At 33.7% G+C, this 18,393-nt stretch overlaps 2 protein-coding genes across 2 annotated transcripts; one reads left to right on the forward strand and one right to left on the reverse strand.

Moving 5' to 3' along the window:
• The first annotated feature begins 723 nt into the window (after nt 1-723).
• LOC132063459 (uncharacterized) lies at nt 724-5,497 on the forward strand. The gene is made up of 5 exons (XM_059456004.1): nt 724-1,137; nt 1,510-2,064; nt 3,136-3,495; nt 3,578-3,669; nt 4,444-5,497. Exons 1-5 carry the CDS (start codon nt 1,039-1,041, stop codon nt 5,225-5,227), a joined length of 1,890 nt encoding a protein of 629 aa, XP_059311987.1. The 5' UTR covers nt 724-1,038; the 3' UTR covers nt 5,228-5,497.
• A 147-nt stretch (nt 5,498-5,644) lies between these two features.
• Nucleotides 5,645-12,280, reverse strand: LOC132063461 (protein SOSEKI 1). Its single transcript, XM_059456005.1, has 7 exons — nt 12,086-12,280; nt 11,508-11,650; nt 11,317-11,386; nt 10,276-10,394; nt 7,508-8,090; nt 6,864-6,968; nt 5,645-5,991 (listed from the first exon to the last, which is right to left on the reverse strand). Exons 2-7 carry the CDS (start codon nt 11,641-11,643, stop codon nt 5,823-5,825), a joined length of 1,182 nt encoding a protein of 393 aa, XP_059311988.1. The 5' UTR covers nt 11,644-11,650; nt 12,086-12,280; the 3' UTR covers nt 5,645-5,822.
• Nucleotides 12,281-18,393: the final 6,113 nt, after the last annotated feature.

Here is an 18,393-nt window from a genome sequence, read left to right on the forward strand (position 1 = left end):
ATTGCTTGGAAAGTGGGATCTACATCAGTCCATTTGTCAATCAAGCAGATGCCTCACACAAGTATGACTTGGCATTCCTCACACATGGTAAAAATTTTCGGAGCATTATGTCACGTCCTTAGTCTTCAACTAAGCGCACGTGCGGCACTTGATAATTCGCTCACGTTCTTGCACAACTTGCTCACGATCTTACTTTGTCAAGTGAGCCTAGATTACTACACTCAAGATCGCTAAGGGAATAGTAATTGAGAAAGACAAGAGAAATTTACTAGAAGGAGGCTTTTTATTATAGATGACTTGTTGGATTTTTGCTTGATGATTTACAAATGAATGACCCTCCTATTTATACTACTCATCTAGGGGCTAGTATGTAAATAATAATTATTGTACAAATCCCTACATATTTCCAAATAAGCCCATATTTTAGAAATCTCTACACAACTAGAATATTTGAAGGACTTTCCATGCAAATTCATAAAATTCTAGGGTCTTCTAAAAAAGTCTTCCTAGATATTTTCATAAGAATCTAGAGACTTTCCGAGGAAGCTCTCCATGGCTCTAGAATGTTTCCACAAATGCTAGTCTCCTTTCCATATAAGCATCCACATAAACTTTCTATATGACAAAAATAGTTCCACGTGATGCCTAGGTGGCATGATGATGTGGCGGGTTATCACAATTAGCCCACACAACCTTTTTAGTTGAATCTTGTCTTGTTCTAGCTTCCTCATTTACGGAGATGCACTCTACTCTGTTATCTGCGCCCATTTCCCCCTCTCTCTTCTTTCTTCTGTACCATTTCTGCAACTCTGTCAGCTATTAACCACATCCTCATTCGACACGTGTCCCTTTAGCGATTTTGAGATCCGCTTAAACTCACTCTTCCCCATATCCCACTCACTTTCTCTCAAATCTTGCAGCTCTTCCCATTTGTTACCAAGTTTCCTCATTTTGCCCTGCCATGTTTGATAAAACTTTTTTGTACTATGTGTTTCAGTTTTTAAACTTCCTTCAACTAGTTCCTCATTGAAAATAATAATGGCGTCTCTCACGCCTGGTATTTTACTTAAACTCTTGCAACATCTCGATGATAAAGACACTAAAGTCGCTGGTGAACATCGCTCTGCTCTTCTTCAGGCATGTTTAAAAATATTCTTTTAATAACAATGCCGGTAAAATAAAAGTATATTACTTAGTAATTTTCTTCTGATTTGAATCTTGGTCTTTCATGATTTCAGCCACCGCTAGGTGCATTTATTTACTTATTAATCTAAGACGCTGTTATGGATTCTCTCTTTTTATTTTTATTTTTATTTTATTCTTACTATTTTGCTGTCTTTTTTTATTTTTTATTTTTGAGACGAGGGTGTATCCGAAACAGCCTCTCTACCTATACAGGTAGGGTAACGTCCGCTTACATCCTACCGTCCCTAGACGCCACCTGTGGAATTACATTGCTTATGTTGTTATGGAGTTCTTTTTAATCTTTTATGTTATGGGGTTTTTCAGGTGATTAGTATAGTTCCATCACTAGATGATGATCCATGGAAAAGCAGGGGATTTTATCTAAGGGTATCAGATTCTCAGCATTCAGCTTACGTTTCTGTATCTGAACAAGATGTTGACTTGATACTCAGTGACAACATTCAACTCGGTCAGTTCATTCACGTGACCCGGCTCGACTCCGGTTCACCTGTTCCGGTTCTTCGTGGTGTCAAACCGGTTCCCAAGAGGCGACCATGTGTTGGTGATCCTAAAGATTTGATTTCAAGTGATTTTCTCACTGCCAGAACCCGACCCGACCCGAAAAGGGGGAAGAAGAATGGTGAAGTGAAACGGGTCGAGACAGGTCGACCCAAAGTGAACAGAGTGATGGTGGTGAGTGAGGATGTAAAATCAAGAAGACAGTCTATTGGAAATGGGAAAGTGGATGGGTTAGAGATGAGGAGATTGAGTTTGGATTCGGTTAGAAGAGGATGGGATCGGAGCCCCGGTGAGAAAAATGGGTCTGGAGCAGCTACACCTAGGTCCAAATACAAAAGCGGGTTATTGGGTTCGGATCCTGTAAGTCATACTCTCTCCATTTTAAAATAAGTGGTGTTTTTACTTTTTCGTTTTGTTTCAAAATAAGTGGTGTTTCACGTAGTCAGGAAGCATTAATGGTTTCTTCTGATTTTACCCTTACTTAGCACTACTTATTTTGAAATGGAGGGAGTACCCCACTTGTTAGTTGTTGATGGACTTTTGGAAGAATGTGACTTTCATTTAATTTTTAGGCTTGACAAAGTTGTAAAGTTTGGTGCTTTAATGTTGTTAGCAACTGCAACTTTTGTTCTGTTTATTCATTGCCATTACTCTGCTCTGTTTGTTAGGAGAGTCTTTTCTGTTTTTATCTTTTTAGGTCAATGTGCTAATTCAATTATTAAACCTAGGGCAAAAATGGTCAGACAATAATGCACTAGGTTAATTTCAATGTCCTTGTCTTTTTTCTTAGTTTGGTTCTTCAAAGAGATCATGCTAAGTTCATATTTCGGTTTAACTTTTTGTTCCTATATTTGGATTAAAGTTAAACCCTAAAATGTAGGTTCTTCTGTTACATAATGGATGGATTTGATACTGGATCAATCTGCTCACGCTAGGAGTCTGTTGTTTTTTTCTTTTTTGGTCAATGTGCTGATTCAATTATTAAACCTAGGGCAAAAATGGTTAGACAATAATGTACTAGGTTAATTTCAATGTCCTTGTCTTGGTTGGTTCTTCAAAGAGATCACACTAAGTTCATAGTTAGATTAAACTTTTTGTTCCTATATTTGGATTAAAGTTAAACCCTACAAATGTTGGTTTTTTCTATTCCATAATGGATGGATGGACTGGATACTGGATCAAACTGTTCATGCTAAATCCAAATATTGTAACACTGTTGTAGCTCAAAGCAACCTGACTATCGTCTTCATGGAAATGCTATGAACTGTATCCCTGTAGTTATATGGCTTGCTTATGTATGTCTTATAATATGAGTCATCACGAATAATGTTATTGGTTAGTCATATAATATTGACCAAGTCTTTTGAAGAAAAAAAATCATGCCTATGTTATGTTGATTGTGTTTGAATTGGATGAGTTGATATTTTGCAGATTCCTTCTGTGAAGAAGCCTTCTTTAGACAAAGTTTCAACACCAAGGCTTTCAACTGCAAGCATTTCACCGCTTACTAGTAAGAATAATATTGTCTCCCCAAGATCAGTTGGCAAGCCCACCAGAAAAGATCTAGAGCTTATTGTCTCACCAAGATCAGTTGGCAAGCCCACTAGAAAAGATCTAGACCTTATTGCCTCACCAAGAACAGTTAGCAAGCCCACTAGAAAAGATCTAGAGCTTTCGCAAGATGAGACTCTTCCGTGCAATCTGACAAAGGTGGCCCTCAGTTTTAAAAATTGGTCCGACTCAAGGATTTCATGGAGTTCACTTCCATCAACAGTTCGTGATCTTGGCAAGGTAAGTGAAGAATGAATGTTTTAGTTTTCTATGATAGCGGTATGCTTGTCTATCAAATTGTTAATTATTATTATCTTTTCAGGAAGTTACAAGTTATAGGAATGTAGCATTTCTGTCTGCTATGCATGCATTAGAAGAAGCTGCTGCTTCAGAAGGTGTCATCCAATGCATGAGGTAATGGTTCATTTTTTATTTTGATGCCTCTACTTCGCATGTTATTTTACCAGTACTTGACTTGAAACTACTGAAATATAAGCGCCTTTGAATATTTGAAACACATATTCTGTTGGTGTGTATTTATAAATAAATTCTGTGTAACCTCTTGTCCGAGTAGTTCTAGAATACTGCTATGTGGGCCAATCTTGATTAGATTAGTTTTATTTTAATTCACTACATTGACCTCCACCCGATTGTTCATCCTACAATGCTATCTTGCATTAGGTTCATAGTTTATATATTGGTACCATGCAAGATTATGTGGTGTTTGCTGCCGTTCGAGTTGGTGTATTCCTTTCTTTAGAAGTGTCCCATTTGGCTTACGCCATGCCCTTACATGCGCCTAACCTACACATCACTTGTGATTACTAGATATATTTTATCTTTATCTATTAGTTGGAAATAAAGTAAATCCTTAGAGACATGTTTTATCTAGTGTTATCCTTTCCAATGTACAAGCAGGAATGGTTGAATTAGATCACCTTTTTTTATGTTATATTCACTTGCGTCTTTCTTGATTGCCTCTGAATACGGGCAAATTTGGTTAATCTTTTAATTGTGTATCAACTCATTTCTTTGAATGTCTAGTAGGTCCACCTTCTTCTGTTTCCATCTCTAGTATTCTGCTTGCCTGTTCACAACTCTATGTTACATAAACAGAACCTTTATGCATTGACTTATTTGAATTTGATATTTTGATGAACTGATTTGTTATTATCTCCCTGTCTATAGTATGTTTGCAGAACTATGTGAATCGTCGAAGAATGTACCTGCCGGACAACTCGTTGAGCAATTTTTGAACCTTCATCAAAACATGCAGAAAGCTGCGGACGTTACAAAATCATTGGTGACGAGAACTCATGAAGCAAAAGGCAATGACAAGTTGTGTCTGCAGAATCGCTTTCCAGAAATTTGCCATAATCTTACAAATAAGAATGCAGCCTCTTGGATTCAAGCTGCAATTGATTCCGAACTTTCCAATTTCTGTTTGTTCATCAAGGAAGGCAAGAAGGGAGATTTGGATAATGAGAAATCTCATTACGTTATACTAAAGAACAATCCAACGATTAGTGAAGCAGAGAACCAACCGCCTAAAAACAAGCAAAGCCCTAAAACTAACGGGCCATCTGGTCCTGATTCTACTGGACGAAGATCAGTATCTCAAGCGAAGCAGCATTTACCAGCCACAAAAAGAACAAATATTGGAAGAGAAGAATGGTCCAAAGGGAGTGGGCTGAAGCAGGCTGCAAATTTAGCAGAAAAGTTGCTTTCTTCATCTCGTGCATGGTTCTTGAACTTCTTAGAAGATTCGTTGAGCAAGGGATTTGGGCTGAATACCGCGGAAGGGAATTCTGAAATCGCAAGTCTTCTTGGTCAACTCAAAAGAGTCAATCAGTGGTTGGATGACATGGTTAAGTTGGGAAACAGAGTAGATGAGAGGGTAGAAGGATTAAAAAAGAAGTTATATAGGTTTTTGCTTGATCATGTTGACTCCTCCATCCTTGGAGGTAAGTAATCAGCAATGGTCCTAACCCTTGACTACTAACAGCCTGGAAATCTGGTTGTAGTTTACTGATGCAATTAGATTAGGTCCTTTCAGGGAACATATAACACCGTTCTGTCTCATCTTTCTGACTGCTGTAGCATTAACTTAGCAGAGGCTCTAAGAAGTTTAGAGAGTAGATGTCGCTAGTTTTTCGGTATTCAAATGTATAGAAGAAGTTAGCTTTATTGCTTCTTCAAACTGTGGAAGAAAACTTAAATTCGAGATTCTCAACGTCCAAAAGTTAGAAATTTCCGTTTGTCTTTTTGTTTAATCTTGATTCTGTTGATCTTTGGCTTGACTAAACTCGGATTTGCACCGGATAGTTTTAAGCTTTTGCAGTGTCTATACTTGAGACTAAGATGCAAAATCGGGCTTATAATTACTGAACAAGTAAAGGAGACTTTACTTCTAAATTCTTGAATTGCTTAGGCTTTTGCCTATGGACCTTCTTGCTCAAATTTACATGGAAGGCTTGTCCAAGTTCTAAAGAAAAACCATAATCTAATTCCAAAAGAAGTTGAAAAAAAAATAAAATTGTAATTGAAAAAAATAAGAAAGGTGGCATTTAATGAGTCAAACAGTTTCCAGAAACAGAATCCACTTTTGATGCATCTTTGGATGTCTTCTCAGGAGCAGAGTTAACAGAATTAGCACCCTTTGCCAGAGCTTTCATCCCTTTGCAGGATTTCATGTGGGAATGAAGTTTTTCTGGCTTGAATGGCTTCCCACATTGCCTGCCAAACAGTAATAAATTAATACTATGCTGACATATTCTTCCATTTTGTCTCTTTTAATACATATAAGAAGAAAAAGATAAAAACACATTCAAGGGGTTATTTTTGGGGCCAAGTGGATTGATAATTGGCTGATGCCGACCTGAAAAGGTCAAAAATAAAACTAAAAAGAGATGCATCTTTGACTATAGATTACCATTTTGGTTGATTTGGCACTATATTAAATTGACCAACGCTGCACTAAAGAAAGATCTAAAACTTGCTCTATATTAGGCTCTTAACCAGAGTTGTTAACAGTTTTTCTTTTGACTGACTTGGTTTGGGGGTTTTGAATTATAAATTAGCTTTATCTTTTTAACTCTTTGTAAGTAGTGATAGCTAGATGGAAGAAGTCTGCAACATCACTCCAATTCTAGACACATGTAATATCACAAAGACAACGAGTTTTACAGGCAAGAACTAAACAATTTAACTAAAATATTACTCCGGCCCTTAATATTAATCGTTTTGGTAAATTGAACTTGTTTCAAACTTTTTGATGTTTTAGAAAAACGATAAGCATATAACACTGCACATTTTCTTAATTCACCCTTACTGCTCTACTTAGTGGAATTTTTATAAGTGTATTGTTTAAGAAAGAGATAAATGTCTTTCAGGGTGGACTTAAAAGAGTAGGTCATAAGGTAGCATGACAATAAGTGGAAGACAGGAGGTAAAAGGAAAAAAAAAAACTACTCGAAACATGACATTCTCTTCAAGTCCCTATGTACGTTTCATTTTAATGGCACTCAAACTTCAAAATTTTGACTATGATTTTGGAGAATGTAATAAGGAATATTTTAATAGTATGTAGTTGGTGTGAAGGAACTTACGAGCAGTTGGGTCCATTGATTGGCTTATAATTAGCAGAAACTGATCTCCGACTGCCAAATTCACTTTTGTTCTTTGAAGAACTGAATGCCCCATCACAGCTTTTCCTGCAATCAATTTTAAACACAAATTAATCCATATTCGCATTAAAATAATTAACAAAATTCACAAAAATAATGACATTAATTGAAAAACAAACATTCAAATCTGCTGTGCTTGTTTAGGAAGAAAGTATTATGTACGTCAAGAAATATGACGCTTATATAAAAGATCTGAATATCATTATTGTTCATATACTATCTATCCCCTTTTAACTGGAGTTATGTTGCTTGGACTCTCCAAAAATCCTACTACACTTGTAATGTACTTTTGGAGGATCCGCCATGCCGCCGTCAACATTTTTAAGAGTTTGAACAACTTAGAACGAGAGTAAAAACATCAGTTATAATCCTTTCAGATTTAAAATATATACTATTTCTTTCTCATAATCTCTATAGTGTATGTATGGGATATATGCATACATTTTCTTTCTATAAAAATTCAATAAAGCGATGAGAAAACATGTTTTCCCACACTTAACTAAAATGAACCTTATTATACCATAGGAAATTAAAATATGAGGCAAGAAAGTAAATGCAAAAATTACCTTCCATTAGTTTGTTGATTCCAAGCCGTACCAAAAATCCTTTGAGATCCTCCAAGTTTCTCTGATTTACAAATCTCTGAAGAAAAACTCACTGTTTTTTCACTAGAAGCAGTTAAAGAAGTCTTATTTTTTCTAAGTGGAACAATTCCAGATTCATCAGTATCCACAGCTCCACAAGTTATCAAATTCCTGAAAATACTTGAAGCCCCATTTGAATAGCTTCTACTCTTGTTCAATTTCGGGTTTTTCGACGTTTTTTCCGAACTCTGAGTACTATTTTTTTCTCCATTTTCTTTAACATGATCATTTGTTTTCTTCTTGATTTTCATTGAGCCAAAAGAAGCAGAGGAAGTAGAAGAATTTGATGAAAAAGAAGAAGAACTGTTCTCAAAGTTGTTAACTTTTTCTTCTTCTTGGATTTTTGGTGAATCTGTGGTGACTGTTGAAGTTGGAGATTCTTCTTCAATCTCTGAAGGGATTTTCTTTGATGAATCCATTGAAGGATCTTGATTATGATCTTGATCTGGTTTTGTTTGTTCCTTTTGCATGGTTGTTGTTACTCCTTTTTCACCACATGAAGCATCTGCAAAATTTTAATATTAGCACATTTATAAAGGGAAGTTCACTTAATACTTTCTTGTTTTCTTGAATAGATGGGAACTTTTTATCTAGAGATCTTAAGATTGATTTGAATGTAGATTGATTGATAATTTATTCACTAAATCTATGGATTTTACCTTTTTGGAAGTGATTGTAATAAGTAATTATTGATATTGATTATTGAATGTCCTTTCCAACACTAAAAAGGAACTAAATTTATGCTAAAACGGGGAAATTCATTTAATGAGAAGAGGTGGTAAAAATGTTAGTAGTACTAGGGGTTATTTCTATACAAATATTTTCTTTTTTTCTGAAGCTATCACTTCCTTTGAAAACAGGGGAACTGATAACATAGAGTTATTTTGATCCTCAGCGGTTCTCATTTAACCAAAGCAATACAAGCATAAAAATATTGTACTATGTGCTCAATTACATGTACCATGATCCCCCTCTAAATTTAAATTCAATTGTGAATTATGCATTTCACTATTTTGACCCTTGGAAAGATTAAGATGCCCAAGTCCATATTTTGGTCCAAAAGCCTACTTAAAGATCATAAGGCAAAATGTTCATCATTTAAGCAATGATAATATATACTAGTTTCGCGAGGCAAGTGCTAAGTCCGAACCCAAACTTTTAACATTTTAACTTTCATTGTTAATGAAATTATTTACTTCAATTTAGATGCAGAGCGGAGATTTGGAGTTTATGTGTTTTGACTTCTAATTTTTTAAGTTATTCAATACTAAATTAATAATCTATAGACAAAGACAAAGTTTGTGAACCTAAGCTACCTGATTCAATCGAAACTGTCGGCGGCACACTAGCTTCGCCTTGCTTCTAACTCATTGTGCGCTAAACTTAAACTCATTTAGCGCTAAACTTAAACTCATTTAATATTTTAGTAATGTATTTTATTATCACCCGTATTAATAAAACTCATGTTTTCATCTTCTAGAATCATCCAACACGACAAAAAAAAAAATCATTAACTTCAAATATATACTGCAATAAATATAACCTTAATTTAGAATCTTTACACAAATTAACCTAGTGATCCTACAAGAATATTAGAAAATAATAATTAAAGTACATTAGTAAAGTAAAATATTTTAAAACTATCAAAATAATTTTAGGATAAAAAGCATATATAAGCTCATTAAAGAAGCAAAATATTGGACGTTTTAAGGATAATAAAGGCGTTGTAATACTTAATAAACGCTTCAGTTGTAAAAGAAAATTTGGCTCCAAAGTTACCCTAATTTTACCTAAACGTATAAGGACAAATAATATATTCTCTCCGTCTCAAAATATGACGGCAATTTGACTAATTTCGAAGCTAAATTAAGTGGATTAATTCAATATTTTAAAATTAAAATTTAGATATTCAAAAAATATATGGAAAATACTATAAATTGCAATATATGGAAAATACTATAAATTGCAATTCTCCTATCAATATAGTGAAAAGATTCTTAAAATATTTGTTAAAATTTATGTAATTTGACTTCCCAAGTGAAACATAACAAATATTTTGAAATAAAGGAGTAAAAACTAATGTAATAAGGAGCAAAAAAATATTCACAAAAAGTCACTATTATATTGACCAATTACAAAGGCCCAAGGTGGAATAAAGAATAATGGTAAAAGTGAGAATAGGTAGGGAAAAGTAATAGCAACACCAATCATAAAGGGCCCAGTGGATTGTCTTTAGGAAATAAATGAGGGCAAAAATGAGAACAAGGAAAAGAACAAAAGCCACTTGTAAAGTTTCATAGGATCAAAGTTCAATGTGAGGACTACAAAAATCTTTGATTCCCTCTTATATATAGTTATAATATATAAAAAGATGTTACATTGTCTAATTTGTGATAGTGAATTAGTTACTATTTTTATTAGGTTACCAATTGATGCTTGTAATAGATAATTATTTATAATTATTTTATTAGTAATCTGATTATATAATAATTGACTTTGTATTAAAAAGAATGGGAAAATTGGAGGGTTAATTTCACCAATGGTAACTAAACTAGTTTTATAATATTACAGATAGTTAGGTCAGTGATTTTACTATTAAAAAAATAATCGGCACTTTAGTATTACAAGGTCTAAGTTTAGTGACAATTGGTGAGATTAACCGGAAAATTGAAAGTGAAAATTGTCCTTGCCTTTAATAGGGGTGATGGATGAAACTTGGGATCCTTTAAGGACGTATTCATTGTCCGAAATTGGAGTAATGAGATCTTCATCCAGCAAGTCTTGCCATACATATCCAGTCTTGTATTTCCTGCATCACAATTTTGACTTCCTCAATTTTCTATTTTAGGAAAAAAATCTCAACTTCCAAATCATATATCTCCAGCACAATTAATTGAGATATTGATCTTGAGGTGTGATATGATTGATTCTCGTGACTCCCACTAGAGGATCAGAGCATTAAATGTTACTTGTAAAATGAGATTTGTACCTTGATTCTGATTTTAATTGACAAGATTCAAAAATTCAAACACAATATATCCATTCATTCTAAACTCTTAATTCACATGTAGACAATTTTTACTGGATAGTCTAGTGCATTATGTACTGCGATTTATTTAAAAACCAAGAGCTCTTATCGATTGAATCGCTTGATACCTCAATGTTGACTTATCATTTCCGTAATTTTTAGGAGGCATCCGTCCCAAATAAACTACCACTATATCAAGAACATGGACTTCCCAACTCAAATTCTTAATGTGTATACCAAGTCACTATAAGTTATCATAATCAAGTGATAAATTGAGAATATATATATATATATATATATATATATATATATATATATATATAATTAATCATAGTTAAATCATAAAAAAAAAATATGAATAAGACATATTATGTTATATTATCGGCTTAGCGAACAAATATTGTAAGTTTTTACCTTAGTGCACCACCAGATAATAGTCATTTAAGAATTAACCCATAATACATTTCAAAACTAACTCTGTTTCCTAAATTTTTTCTTTTAACAATGACTTCAGAGTAAAACACCTTTTAATTAAGTATGAACCAAAGAGAAAAAAAGCCAGTAGGATATTCATCCATATTCATATATTGACAGAAGAACACTAAGTTTAAGTTTATTTTTTATTCTTTTTTGAAGAACTCTAATTTTTCAGCTAACAACTCAACTTGCAAGAAATTTCATGAGATTAAGAACTTGCACTAACCTCTTGTATGACCAAGCAAAAGATTCAGGCATGTCTTTTCCTCGCAATTCTCCCAACCATCTCTTGACATCTATAATTATCCATTCATTTAAGAAATTAAACACCATTAATCAAACCACATATAAATCAAATCATTTTTCACAATTGAAAAATGAAAATAGGAAAAATAAAAATTAGATTAAAGAAGGAACCTCGAAGACGAATGCCATTTCTAGAAAAATGATGAACTCTGATGAGATGAGGATGTTCAATACGACCTTTTCTACTCAGAAAATATATGATGTGAAGTCTTCTCACTTCTGTACCTCCATGAGTTTGTCCCTCCATTAATCTTCTGCTAATAAATTTTACGTACAACCACCAAAGTTAATTAAACAAACAAAATTTAAAACAAACTTCTTCTTTCTAGGCATGCTATATTATAATATTAAGAATTGCAAGAAAGTAATACTAGTAAATAATTAAAGATCAAGAATATGGGACAAATCTCTGTCTATATGCCGGCCTGCTCTAACAAAAGATTATAAAAAAAAGAAAAACAAAAAAGGGAATAACGAATTTCATCGTGCTTTTAACCAAGAACTTTAACTAATAAGTAATAAAATAACACTAGTTTAAAGAAACATGTTTGTAAGTATATGTAAATATGTGCAGTGCAGGCCTAGTAACGTAGTTCAAATTATTTAAAGTATTGTACATGGAAAGTTATTGAAATGATAAATATTCTTACACACTAATCAAAATGAGCATCATTGGATTTGAAGATTACCTTAATCCTTTGTTTCTTTTGAAAGAAAGAAAGAGAAAGAGGGGAGTGTTATTTTGATGATGCTTTGATCAAGAAAAAATGAGGGGTTTGAGAGTGGTGGTGGTGGGGTAAGAGGAGGTGAAGAAATAGATCTATAGCTTCTAAACCATATAGAAGTAGAAAAATTAGGTGTTCCAAGAAAGTTTTATCTGATTTCCCGCGATATGCTCAACTTATACAAGGAAATGAAAATATATATACACACAATATATATAAGTGTTCTTGTTGGTTAGGGGGTGGGGGTTGAGGTTTGCAGCTTTTGACCATCTTTTTGTTCTACCTAGAGAAGCTTTTTTTATCCATAATTTTGCAATGATCTGCATGAGTACTAATAATATTATATATCAAGTTTTGGTTAACAAACCTTTTTTTTGGTTTAATAGTTAATTCTATATCATCCACCCTAAAGGCCAAGAAGAACTTTTTTTTTTAATGATTTCCAACCTAAGATCGGATTTGGGTACAAAGTATATTTGTTTCCTATTAAAACTTTTTGTGTAGATTTTTTTATAGGGAAATATGTAAAAGAGATGAGCTAAAATAAAAGTAAAAACATGGTCAAGACAATATCCATTTATTTTCTATTATATTATATATGATTTTAGCAAGGAATTTTCTTATATTGCCTTTGTGTAACAGTTATTATAAATAGACGATGCCTATAAGTTAAAAAAAGAGAATATTGTTTTGACCATGTATTTTGGGGTTTAATTTGATGTGGTTTCATTTCCAACCCTGTATTTTAGGACTACGGGAATTTAATATTTTGTTTTTGCTTTTGTGTGGCTCCAAAACTAAAATGAATCGAATATTCTAGTCATTTGATTAAAATTATCAACTAATTTACTTTATTACACCTAACTTTAATCTAAACCAAGAAATAAACAATTTTAAAAGAGGACGTACATAGAACAATATAGAAATCATAATTAATAACTGATGGAGCCATTACCAGCCATTTGTAAGATTGCTATACAAATATGGGTACTAAAGATAAAATCATATGCAGTTCGTTATAATAAAATCATTTCATAAACCGAACGATTTTTATAATTTGACTTTTAAAAAAAAACTCGTTTCTTACGTAAAATAGTAAGGGTTGGGTAACCTAATTGGCTTACTTCTTAATGATGTGTAACAGTATTTCGTTATATTTCTAGCTACATTTTTAATTTCCTTTCTTTAAATTATCTTGTAACTTATGAAATGATAAATGATTTATTCGTCGCCATTCTTTTCTCATAGGTTGCTAATTGTTTGTTAAATTTGTTATGATCTTAAAGTCAACAAGAACTAATTAGTAAGAGAGAAGTAGTAAACAACGACAGAAACTAATCTCTAATTAACGAGAGAATTTAGTGTTGACCTTTTCATAATGTTCTTATCTGCAAAAGCCAAGTCTTCCTCCAGTAGGTGGAACTAGGACTTGAACTGTGCACACTTGTTTTTTTATATTTTAAATTTTCTTAGTGAAAATTCTGATTTAGTCAGTGCAGTTCTTCCATTAACTTGCTATATATAAATCATCCATTTTTTTTTCTATTAAAGATAGACTTCTAGCTTGTTAATTCTCCCTCATACTGTGTGAATTGACATTGATATACTAGAGATTGAAAAAAATGGTTTTATAAAAGGGCAGTCACGCGCAGTTTTATCACTTAGTTCTATAAATTTAAAGAAAAGGGTTTTTGCTATTTCATTTTCGTATAAGTATTTCCCATTTCCACCTTTTTTTCTCTTTTCCAGCCTTCCCATTTCCACCTCAATGATGATATTTCAATATATTTGATAAGAAACCAAAACATGAGCAGAATAAAGAGTTGAACATTTGTATGTCATATGTATTAATCATTCATAATACGCAACTTTCCAAATGAAGCACATATATTGATCATTCATAATACGTAACTTTCTACATGAAGCCATAGAACCCATATACAGCGTTGCAGCTAGCGCCGATTCATATATATATATATATATATAACTCAATAGTTTTAACACGACGTATAAATTTATGCGTGATAAGTTACTAGAATTACAACGATAAGAAGTTCGAACCCATAATTAATTGTAAGAATACAACGGATTCAGTATTAAAAACTTTAAGGTTGAATATATACTTATATAGAGCATAATCTTCGAATAACCTAGGAGTAAACCATCGACCCAAAATTTAATTTTGTACTTGTGACAATGGTCTTAATTCATAAATCGGTAAATATTCTAATGCAATAGTCCAAAAACTAGAATAATCTTATTTCCTCCTATTCAATCCGTCAAAAACTAGAACAAAATTCGTGAACTCCAAAAAGAAAAGAACAAATTAAACCTCAAAAATAAAAGATTGATAAGAAGCATAATCTGAAAAAAAGAAAGAAAACGAGTATAGCAGCTTCTTACATTTCTCTTTCCATTGCAGTTCCAGAAAACACAAGAGCTTCTGAGCATGAACTGAGCTTGATGAATTAATGATGATATATAATGTCATTTTCTTATAAGCACCAATAATTAGTAGCTGTTGGAATGTAAATTATCATCGTTATATAAAACAAATACAAGTTATTATTAAAGTGTGGTTGTGTTCGGTAACCATGGAGACTCAATTGATGTTGAAACTTAATTTAAAGCTTAGCAATAGGAAATACTTTATAGAAAAAACATGTACTCTGCGTGCCGTTGCAGGTGAGAAATAGGGTTGTTCATGGGACCTTATAGTTTCACTACGAAACGATATCGTATTGTAGAGATTATGTAGGTTTTGAGACTAGGGAATGATAACGATGATAGTGATCAAGTCATGTCATCTACCTTCGTTATCTTCAATTTTTATTTGATTTAATGTTAAGGTAAGGTTTGGTTTGGTTTGGATGTTAAGGTTCACATTAACAATACCCCTATGATAACAACTTAATAACAAATTGATAGGATAGGGCTAGCAAAAGTGTGGAGGGTAAGTTCAGCTAGAGTCAGGATTCAGAATTTTAAGTTTATGGATTTTATATTCTAGAACTGAACAGTAGTTCGGTTCGGGATAGATTATTTACACATATAAATGGATTAATTAACACAAATACAAAGTATGAGACAAAGATAATGGGATTTGCTAAACCTGTTCAACAACAGTAGATCCGCCTAGAGTAAGATAAACCATTATTTGTATGGCAAAATACATCAAATGACCCCTGAACTATACTCGAAATGTCGAATTCACACTCAAACTATACAGACGACCTATTACACACTTGAACATCTAAAAAGTGAATTTAATTCCACCCAACAAGCTGATGTGGCACAAAATAAAAAAATAATTAATAACTGGCGCGTTTTTTATAAAAATTATTTTTTTATTCCATTTTTTATTAAAATAAATGTTTTGTACCCCCCGGCACCCCCCGCCCTACCTTCTCTATCACCCAAATCCGCCCCACCATTCTTCATCCGCACCCTTCACCCTTCACCCTTCATCTTTTTTTTTTTTTTTTTCCCTCCCTTCACGCCGCTCCATCCCCCCCACCACGTCGCTGCCCCGCCCCGTCCCTCCATCTTCACGCCAAACCACCCCCCACCCCTCAAACCCCTCCCTTTCTTCTTCACCATACCTTCCATCACAAATAATCACATTGCCACAATCAATTTCTCCATCCTACCGTCCCACCATCAAAAATTCAAACCCAAAGACCATTAATATTCTCAATCAATTTTTGTTGATTAGGATAGTAATAAAAAAAAAAAGAACATGAATCTCGATGGTGGTGATGGCATCTTTGTTTATAACTACTAAATTTGATGGTGCTGATGGAATTGATGATTGGGTTTGGGGATGGTGATATGCCACCGGTGATAATGGAGGTTTTGTAATGAACGGGTGGGGGAAGAGGAGCGGGTGATGGAAGAGGAGCGGGTTGGGGGGGAGGGGGGTAAAGAAGAAGCACGGGTGGGGTGGGGGAGGGGAAGAAAGCGGCAACAACAACACATTGAATAGTGGGCATTGAGCAATGAAAGAAAGAAATTGAATTTTGGACGGGGTGATGTAATTTCGGTGGTAAATTTAGTTGCGGATCTTGAATTTATGGTGATTGTTTGCAATTTCTTATAGTGGCAGTAGTTATAAAGCGATTTAACGGTTGATTTGGTTGTGGATGGTGAAATTTGTGGGTTAATTTTTTTATTTTATGGTGGTGGGTTTGATGGTTGGTTTGACGGTGGTGATGGATATGGTGGTGGTGAAATTGATTGTGGTGGTAGCGGTGGATATGGTGGTGGTGAAATGGGTGGTGGCAAATTTGGTGGTGGCGGATATGGTTGTGGTGAAATTGGTGGTGGGGGTGGTGGGTTTTGTAATGAGTATAGAAGAAAAGGAAAAAGAAAATAGTGCAAATTAAAAAGAAAAAAGAAAAAGTACTGAAAATAATAAAATTTATTTTATTTCCACGTGGCGCTGATGTGGCATGCGCGTGTGGAACACCACACGCTGTGAAAGTGGTGTAATACCTTGCAGGGTGGAATTAAATTCACTTTTTAGATGTTCAAGTGTGTAATAGGTCGTTTGTATAGTTTGAGTGTGAATTCGACATTTCGAGTATAGTTTGGGGGTCATTTGATGTATTTTGCCTTATTTGTATATTTGTACATTATTGACTCATAGAGGATCTGTTCTTGGACATTATTTTTCATTTTTAAGTGACACAGTTTTGTTTTGATAATGGTGTTTTTAACTATATATGATAAATTCCAACCTTGACTTCTGCATTTTTTATTTTTTTTTGTTTTGTTTTGTTTTGTTTGTTTGTTTGTTTTTTTTTGTTTTTTTTGTGTGGGAGGAGCCAACCATCTCGGAAAGACAAAGGAATAGTGAACCAAATGGCCATTAAAGTGAAGGAGGATATTACGTACTCGAGATAAAATATGGTGCTAAAAGGTACTTAATTAATATGTTAGAGCTAGTTTAAGTTAGGACTAAATCATAATAGGAGAATCAAATATGAACATGGACATTGATAATGAAACCAAGAATGGATTGCATTATATTTTACTGAACAGGTATCTGTTTAACTTGTACATCAAGCCTACCCTCGACGAACCAAAATATATGCCTCGTGCAACATTAAAGTATTCGAATATTTTTTTTTTATAGGAATACGTATATTACCCAAAGTTGTCATTAAAAATGGCTTTACAACCAATTCAATAGGCGATTTTATTTTTCCGAAGTGGTTACCGGTACCAAATGCAATTTAATTAAAGAGGACTTCGTTTTCTCATGACTAATATTCAATTTTATTAACAATATAATGTTTTTCTAAATTCTAAACAAAAGTCATATCAAGCTAATGTAGCTAGATTTTGTTAACACATTAACTACCTGCCCGCTGAGAAAGCTAGTTTAGAATTAAATCAAAGAATTGAGGGGCCTGCACAAGTTGTAGAGTATATTGTTTAAGCGTAGAACTTTTGCTTCTGTTTACCCTATCAAAACAAAAAGTAGTTAAATTTGAAACTTTTTAAGTCGATTCTTGTAAATCACCCTAAATTTATGGTTATAAAGCCAAACGCTCAAAACAGCCAAAGGCCTGCTTTCTCCGTTTGGATTTTGTTTCTAGTTTTGTTTTGCGGAATATGCATGGGCAATTCTGCTTTTGGGGTAGTCTTTAACTTTTGTCCCTCAAATTGGTGGCCTTAAGTTTTTGTTTTTCGCCTAAAACCCACGGGCTCCGGGTTCGAAACCTGCTCAGTCAAAATTTTTTAAAAAATTCGCAAGGTATAGTTTGAATTTCGCTATGCCCCCTCCGGCAGATTAACTAAAAGTCTGCCGGAGGGGGAAGACTTTGCGTTGAGGCATATATATTTTTTTTTTTACTTTTTAAGGCAAACTTTTAGTTATGCTTTAAGGAAGAGTTCCACCTTATGGGGCACACTTTTAGTTATGCCTCAACTAAAGTGTGTCCCATAAGATATAATTAAAAGTATGTCCCATAAGGCGGAACTTTTTTCTTAAGACATAAGTAAAAGTTTGCCTTATAAGGCAAAGTCTATGCCTTAAGGAAAAGTTCTGCCTTATGTGACATACTTTTGGTTATGCCTTAACTAAAAGTCTACCCCATAAGACATAACTAAACTATGTCTTAAGGAAAAGTTCTGCCTTATGGTGCAGACTTTTAGTTATGTTGGATAGTTATGCCGGATCCGGCATAACTTTAGTTTTTCCTTAAGGAGTGTATGCCGGATCCGGCATACACGCTCCCCAGCCTTGCCTTGCAAATTATTTTTTC

The sequence above is a fragment of the Lycium ferocissimum genome, chromosome 7 (assembly GCF_029784015.1).
Source record: "Lycium ferocissimum isolate CSIRO_LF1 chromosome 7, AGI_CSIRO_Lferr_CH_V1, whole genome shotgun sequence".
Classification (NCBI taxonomy): domain Eukaryota; kingdom Viridiplantae; phylum Streptophyta; class Magnoliopsida; order Solanales; family Solanaceae; genus Lycium; species Lycium ferocissimum.